General features: G+C 43.3%; 1 protein-coding gene across 3 annotated transcripts; it reads left to right on the plus strand.

Annotated features, from left to right (window-relative positions):
* The first annotated feature begins 437 nt into the window (after positions 1-437).
* ist1 (IST1 factor associated with ESCRT-III) lies at positions 438-7,992 on the plus strand. Of its 3 annotated transcripts, XM_052063291.1 has the most exons (10): positions 438-603; positions 2,641-2,744; positions 2,842-3,022; positions 3,093-3,180; positions 3,258-3,341; positions 3,478-3,588; positions 3,662-3,850; positions 5,895-5,996; positions 6,466-6,505; positions 6,580-7,992. In XM_052063291.1, the coding sequence occupies exons 2-10, from the start codon at positions 2,657-2,659 to the stop codon at positions 6,738-6,740; spliced, it is 1,044 nt and encodes a 347-aa protein (XP_051919251.1). In that variant the 5' UTR covers positions 438-603; positions 2,641-2,656; the 3' UTR covers positions 6,741-7,992. The 3 variants fall into 3 exon arrangements, with proteins under 3 accessions (XP_051919251.1, XP_051919252.1, XP_051919253.1); XM_052063292.1 differs by lacking the exon at positions 5,895-5,996; XM_052063293.1 differs by lacking the exon at positions 2,641-2,744 and having other exon boundaries at positions 492-603.
* Positions 7,993-8,030: the final 38 nt, after the last annotated feature.

Genomic DNA, 8,030 nt, shown 5'->3' on the forward strand with positions numbered 1-8,030 from the left:
CCAAGAACAGCTACAAATTTACTTTGGGCATGCCTTTCCACAGGCGTTTTTGGCAAAGGTGCCCTCGGTTTAAGGGGTTAGGGAATGAATTTGTACTAGTCTGGTCTGGGAAGCGTCTGGCACATGGAATATACCTGTATTTTCGAACGCTTCCTCTGCATTAAACACATTTTCATATATTATTAGAGGATAGGCAACCCTAAAATCAATGAAAGTCAATCAGTGATCCATCACAAAAACAACAATTAGTATCTGTAACTTTTTCATTTTTTATTACGCTAATATTCTGCATGTAAAGTCCGCAAGCTGGCGACTTACATCACCATTACTGGCCGCCCATTTGAAAAGTGCTTTCCTTTTGGTCATAGGTAGGGTATATTTTGTTTTTCCCAACTCTGTTACGTCACGTTCATCAACAGCATGATCCACTTCGCATACTCGTTCAGTGGGTTTGATGTCAGCATTCGGGTTTGTTGTTCCACGGTGCCCTCCCCAAATAGAAACCTCATGACATCACAACAGCTAAACGCGGAAGTCAAGTCGGCGGCAGAGCACCGACGCAAACACTATTGGAGTTGTCCCGTCCTGGACGGCCACTTACAGGTACGTCATTGACACCGATTTACTTGAAGTTAACTAAACCGCTAACAGCTTTCGGACTTATTCGTGTCCTTGATACCACCACAGCGTATCCCAGACAGTTTGTTCTGTTCTCTTTAGTACAGAACAAGAGCTAGGTAGCTCGGCTAGCCAGATACCAGACAAGAAGACTGCTAACAAACCAATATTTGCTCATAGCCAAATTTGTTTGAACCCACACTTGTTTTTATTGTATTTCTTTCGAAAAGGAAGGGAATACTTTTAAAATGTGCGCAAAATCGTATTGGTGTGTTGAAGCTCGCCGTCGTTTAGACACGGTGTGTGCTAACGCTAACGGCTTGTGTAGTCCTACGTAACTTGGCTTTTTTTTCTTTCACCGAGTGGGTTTTCAGTTGTATTGGGCGTTCTGTTGTGTTGCCATGAGTTGGTCATGGTCACATGATTGAGTGACTCAGACTGGCAAAGGTAGAAGGGTGAGGACGACGGTAACTTCTTGTGTGTGTAAAAATAAGTTTGACAGGGTTTCGTCAGAGCCGCATTTCGAGAAAGATATTTTGAAGACAATTCCATTCATATAAGCATTATTGTCCTATGACAAATAATAAAGGTACGATTCCGTCAAACCAGTGGAAATGGCCCAATTTCCGGCCAACATTTATGCTGCGTTCGAGGAAGGTGCGGAAGTTGGAATTTTCATAATCTTTGACGAGGAAAACCCCCCACTGGATCGCTCCTTTGAACTGGGAGGTCCGAGTTGCGAAGTCGGGAAAAAATTTTAAGAGACACCAACTTTACCAACTGGCTTCTTGATTGCTGGTGTTGCATGTTGTTTTACTTTTTCCTTTCATAACTTAGCTGCTGTGAATTGGGAATTTCTCCATTGTGAGACTAATAAAGGTTTTTCTCTTTCTCCTTTCTTCTTTCTACATACATTCTTGCTGCTGGAGGCTGTAAATTTCCCTAGTGTGGTACGAATAAAGGATAAAAGGATATCTTATTCTTTTCTTATCTCTCTGCATGAAGTTATTTGCTGAACTGAGAGAGATGCTTTGATGATACAATTCATTTATTTCTATAAACGGGAAGAAATTATGATGTAGATCAAAATCTGTTGTGATGAACAACAACAACAACAACACAATTTTTCAGAATCAGCCATTTTGGTTGTTTGCATTCACCTCGAACGCTTTGAGGTCGGAATTGGGACAATCCCAGTGGGAGTCATCTGATTTCCCTCCTCTGATTTCAGCGATAATGCAAAATCAGTGTGGAGCGAGTTTGAGATGTGACCATTTGTTGTGACTCCGCCGTTCATGCTTTCTTAAATGTTATCCTAATTTCAAAAGACTAATATCATTGGAAAGCTTGCGAAGAAACGGAAAACATAAAAAACTAATTTATTACTGCAAAAAACCCATTCCTTCATCATGGTTGCATTTGAAAATTTACTCTGTACTTCACTCGGACCATTGGCAAGCACAAAACGTTGTTCAAATGTGCCATTCGGTTATTCAGAGTGGCCCAAAAAACGGAGCCCAATGCAGGCAGTACAAGCTGGATTGTAAACTGCTTCATTCAGAAATTGTGAGCGTATGCACGCTCTACCTCTAGCAGCAAAGGAGGACGACAAAACACTGGCAAATAACTGTCAATGTCTGTCTTAAAACACTTTCCTTTAAAGAGAATCCCACGTCACATTTTAGTCAAAGGTACAGTTCTAGTAGATTAACAGGCCTTATGACTCATTGCTGTTGTTAAAAAGCACTGATTAGTTCTGTCTAAATTTGGGCTATGTTGTCTAAGTCTTAGAACTTGTATGATTCCTTTTTGGAGAAATTTAGAAGTCGTAGTTAAAAGTACAAATGTGTCCTAAATAGGAATCGTTTAGAGTGCTAGGGTGGAAAATGCAAACACAGTCAAATATTGAAAAATAGCGGTTACGTTGCCACTCAAAATGCGCGATCATTAGTGTGGCACGTTGGGTTGACCTATTTTTGGCAGACACACACAAATATATTCTTTTGGAATTTTTAACAGCAGAGAAAATAATCCAGCAATGATGCCAGGAGGCTTCAAATCTGAGAGACTAAGAGTCAACCTTCGGCTTGTCATCAACCGACTCAAGCTTCTTGAGAAAAAGAAAAGTGAGTCCTGACAAAGTAGAACCACACGCATGTTGAATTTGGTCTTTAATCTCATGTCACATTCTGCTTGTGTTTCCTTCAACAATTTAAAATGAAGCTGAGCTCGCTCAAAAGGCTCGAAAGGAGATCTCAGAATACCTGTCGTCAGGAAAAGATGAGCGGGCGCGTATCCGTGTGGAGCACATCATCAGAGAGGACTATATGGTTGAAGCCATGGAGATCCTGGAGCTTTACTGTGACTTGCTGCTGACACGATTTGGCCTCATTCAGTCGATGAAGTAAGGCACCGATTTAGCCAAGGAACTTTTCAAATCAAAGCGTATGTTTTGATGTGTCAAATCATTTCAGGGAGTTGGATCCAGGATTACAAGAGGCAGTGTCCACTCTTATCTGGGCAGCTCCTCGACTTCAGTCAGAGGTTGTTGAATTAAAAATGGTACGTACTCATTTCAAGAAACACTATTGGCACCAAAAATGTTTAGCTTTGATATTATTCGTTTTCAATTCTAACAGGTATCAGAACAGCTCTGTGTCAAATATAGCAAGGAGTATGGCAAGTTGTGCAGGACAAACCAGATTGGAACAGTCAATGAAAGGGTTGGCACCCCCCCACCCCCACCCACCCACACACACTCACACACACTCACATACACTCACATACACACCCCTCACTCTGTTCAGCCAAGAAATATGCCAGCACTGCCGCCTGATCGAATGTATGCTATTTTTGCAGCTGATGCACAAGCTGAGTGTGGAGGCTCCCCCCAAGATCTTGGTGGAACGCTACCTGATTGAGATAGCCAAGAACTATAATGTGCCGTATGAACCTGACGCCATGGTCCGGGTAAGAATTACAACAAGGTGCAAATCAGTATGTTGTCGTGTTGCTCAGTCATTACATTGTTTTCCCCTGTCAGCCTGAGGTGAGTTGCGATGAAGCGGACCTGATTGACATGAACAATGACAAGAAGTCAGGAGGGGGAGGAGGAAGAGGAGGCGGAGGTGGAGGAGGAGGAGGAGGTGGTTTCACAGCTCCCGCCATGCCAATGCCCATGCCCATGCCCATGCCTATGCCTACACCGTTCAACTATCCAACTCCCAAAGGAGTAAGCCTTTTATTTTCACGTCCTTGTTTACATACAAATCATGTGCATGACATTTTCAGTCCTGTTGTGTTTCGCAGACCACAGCATCATCACGGTGACATAAAATGACAAGACAGGGAAATACTCCTTTTTGCAATTTTTAGTTGCTATTTGAAATGGCTGCGTATAGTGCTACTGTGACTGTCAAGTATGGTTGCACACTTAGGGGCATATTCTCTGAAGTCAGAAAACGTGGGCTACTGCGCAGACGCGCCCATTGACTTAAAAGTGCCACTTGCGCACCGTCACTTAGACTTGCGGGTGGCAACCTCGGCGGTGAAGGTCCTCACAGCCTCTGATATGCTGACAGGTGGGTAGGCTGTGTCTCGGGTAAATGGCAATACCTAAAATAAAAAAATATATAAAATCAAAGTCTAAAACAAGAAAGGCAAATGAAATAAAAGGTACAACAAAAATAGGAGCAACCCCCCGAACCCTCCCAAAAAACAAACCAAAAAACAAAAAAAAAAACTAAAGGCTCCCAGGAGGTGCAACGGCTTTGCTTGACCCTGCACAGGGATATGGTGGTGAGGTCGAGCCTTCTGGGGGTGTAACAGGTTTGTTATCAGCCTTGGGCCAAACCCCTAAAATGGTCAGCAATGGTAGTCTCGGTAGTGAAGGCTAGTTAAGCGTTTTAATCGACCTTTTAGTCAAGAAGATGGGCTTTTATCCGTTTCATGTACAACACCAACAGGAACACTTACTTGACGGCCGAGCCTCAAATCGCCAAAATGCCGCGTCGGGGGTGTCGCTGTGCGGGGAGCTCTGTCACACACCATCATGGCTAGACACGGACAAATCTGTCATAGTGCGTTGTGCATTCTCCCAGGAACAGGAACCTCAGTGTCTTTTGGTCTTCCAACTCCGAAGGCTGCGTAAATGTCTCATGCCTCTCGAAGGCAAATCATCACATTGCACCTCGTCGACAGCAAGTGATGACTGTCACCAGTCAACTCGGCTTGTTTGTGCGGACGGGGGGCGGGGGGCACACCTGTCCCATATACGCTCACCAAATGCCCAATGAGTGCATATGTGCCCCTACTACATTACAACAGTGACTGAACACCGACATTATATCATATTACAATATTAGATGGTGGGAAAAAAAGACCGGCACCAGCATTTTACACATGCTGATTGGGGGCTTGGAGTTGAAGCATCGGTTACATACCATCGTCATTATAATAAGATGTGAGTTAGAGTTTTGGAAACTTTTCCACCTAAGCATTCTGTTATGAGCACGCTATTCTGATGAAATTGCTTGTATTGGAATTATGAAAACAGACATGCACTCACTCACCGTAGCCTGAGGATGAGCCACGCACACGTCAACGTCGATAACTTCTAGATCCACGAGGCAAGTTAATTTCACCACCATGGATTGGATTGGATACAACTTTATTGTCAAATGTGCTGTATGAAATTTCTTCCCTCTCAACATACAACAAGAGGAACTGCTGCGGGTGTCCGCGCCGCCATCACTTTATTTTTCCCAGAGGATTCAGACACAGCCACAAATGGAGCTGATTGGCATTAGTTGAATGAACTGAGTGATGAAGTTTTTGCTTTATTACACTTTTTCTAAACCTAACCTACGGTAATTAATTCTCATGAGGTCATAATCGGGTAGGTAAAGTCACCATCTATGTTGAAATTATTTTGAAATGTAAAAGAATAATTGCAATGCATTTATATGGATAACAAGTAAGACTTTCCAAGCTATTTTTATACATGAAATGAATTTGTGAATGATAGTGAGGTTCGAAATTTTTTTGTTGCACATCTGATAGTAAATCATCATTGTTTTTTTATAACCCCCCCACCCCAAATACTCAATCATTATGAATGTAAAACATTAAAAAAAAAAGATTATTGTAAAATTGTCGTCGTCTTCTGGAAAATTGGCACGATAATGCCGGTTGGATTCTGACCCCAACTTGGCGTGTTGTGGTTGGAAGGGGAGTGTGTTTTCATTAGTGAAATGATGTTCCATGTTTCCCTCCAGGAACCGTTCAATCCAGCCGTTGGGTCTTACAACAGCTTCCCGCACCCCGTGGGCGGAGGGCAGCCCCCTCAACTGCCCACTTCTCCCCCCACATACGAGTCCGTAAGTGAGCAAACTCTTCCCATCCATGACCCCTCCCTGCTCCTGCAGATGGACAGACAGACGGGCAGGGCAGGGCATCACTCAGGGAAGAGTTGTTCACTTAGCTTCTGCTCTTACCTCTGCACTTCTGCCCCTTTCCCTAAGTTGGCTTAAATTTTTTTATTTTATTTTAATTTTTTTTTCATTTGTGTGCGCAAACATAGGTAGCACGCATGGCTTGTACGTATTGTGCGCACTAACAACTCAGTGGTCCCACTAACTGACCTGTGATTAGATTGGACTGAGCAGAATGCTGCAGCGGAAACTCCCAAGCTTCATAAGTCTTGACGCACACAAAAGGTGGTGGTTTCCTCATTGAGCCCCACAAGCATTTGACCTTTGTTTCTTTTCTTACTTGAAGCACTAACACAACGTAACCTCGACTCTAATGTGAGGAGATGCTGTCACAAACACCCTTCTTCTCTTTCAGATTGATGACCTAAAACACTCTCTTCCTTCTCAGGCCATTGGTAAGTCCTATCAACGATTCCATACGGTTACAGTACTGGCCTTAATGCTACAGGTTCATCCTATTCTGCTGCAGGTCCCTCGCCACAGTTATATGACAACAACGCTCTCCCAGAACTTCCCTCGGTCCCGGACACGCTCCCGGCAACCTCCTTCAGCGGGAATAACACAACTTCGGAAGACATCGACTTTGATGACCTCACGCGACGCTTTGAGATGCTGAAGAAGAAGACTTAGGTGTCTTAACAAGTGCACGGGCTGGCATTGTTGCCTGGGTACACGTGAGAACAGAAAGTAGAACATGTTCACGGCTCTGCATTTATATCCATATATAAGAGATAACATTTTACTCTTTCCTCATCCAGACCTCATCTGGACATCAGTGTGGGCGGGCTTGCTGACTCGGACATGGTCATGATTTTATTTTTATCTTTTCCCCCTGATTAGGAGTGCTGTCAACTGGGGGTTTATATTTACTGGGATGTTCTGAAGCTAACTCCATAGAGTCATTTTCACTTCATCTGGCTTGGCCTCACAATTGTCTAATTTCCCTTTTATTGCTGTGAGATGTATCATCGTTGAATACTCTTTTCCCAGGTTTGCTGACTGTCTTATACCAACTGTTCATGCCATCATTGTTGGCATGCACTCTGATGCTGTAATCTTTCCTACCGACTTGTTCTGACTCATCTCAGACCCGCTAAACTAGTTCGACTGCCCAGCCCGGCCTGTTTACAGGTTTGTGGGATGAGGTTTCGATTCCTGTAGTTAATTTTAAATAGGTTTCAGGGCACCTAGAAGTCATTTGTCTTCTGTTTTCTGTTACCCGCTTCGCGCGTGCAGTCCGTATCTTATACATTCATCTGGTGAATGCATGTTTTATGAAGAAACTTGGGTGTGGTCATTGGGTTTGTTTATATATATCTAAATAAAAGAATAACCCCTTCAGGTCTGCCAAATATCTGCAGTGTATCAAAAGATGACCCGCGCAACTTAATTTTAACACGTAAATTGTCACCCCACAGAGCTATAGTGAATTTAAATCGTTCCTTATATTGTCACGTGTCTCTCACTGTATGCGCTCTGCTGCATTTGCCTTATTGTCGCATCTCTCACTCGAGGCCTTGCTAGTCTGCACAAGGGGCGCGCATCATGCACTTGCTATCCCTTAAGACTGGATCCATTTCCTGAATCTTGTTTTGTAGAGGTGTCAACATTGCCCGCGAACTATTTGGTTGAAGGTGATGCTTCGATAGCATCGGGAATGTCGTTGTCCACATACCGCATGTCCTTCAACCTAACCACACCTAACTCTAAGCCCTAAAGGACAGTTGCCTCAAAGGAATGATTCAGCGGTTTCTGGAAAGGTTCTGACAAAACTTTGGATAATGACACTGCAGAACTGCCCTCTTGCGTTTCACCATGTTGGACAATTGTGTGTTTTCCCCATCAAATATAATAAAATGGCAATTTAGTAAAAGTCTGAGAAGCTAGTTGAAATGTTTTGTGTTACACTGAATTCCATTC

Source organism: Hippocampus zosterae, chromosome 4 (genome assembly GCF_025434085.1).
Source record: "Hippocampus zosterae strain Florida chromosome 4, ASM2543408v3, whole genome shotgun sequence".
In the NCBI taxonomy this organism is placed as follows: Eukaryota; Metazoa; Chordata; class Actinopteri; order Syngnathiformes; family Syngnathidae; genus Hippocampus; species Hippocampus zosterae.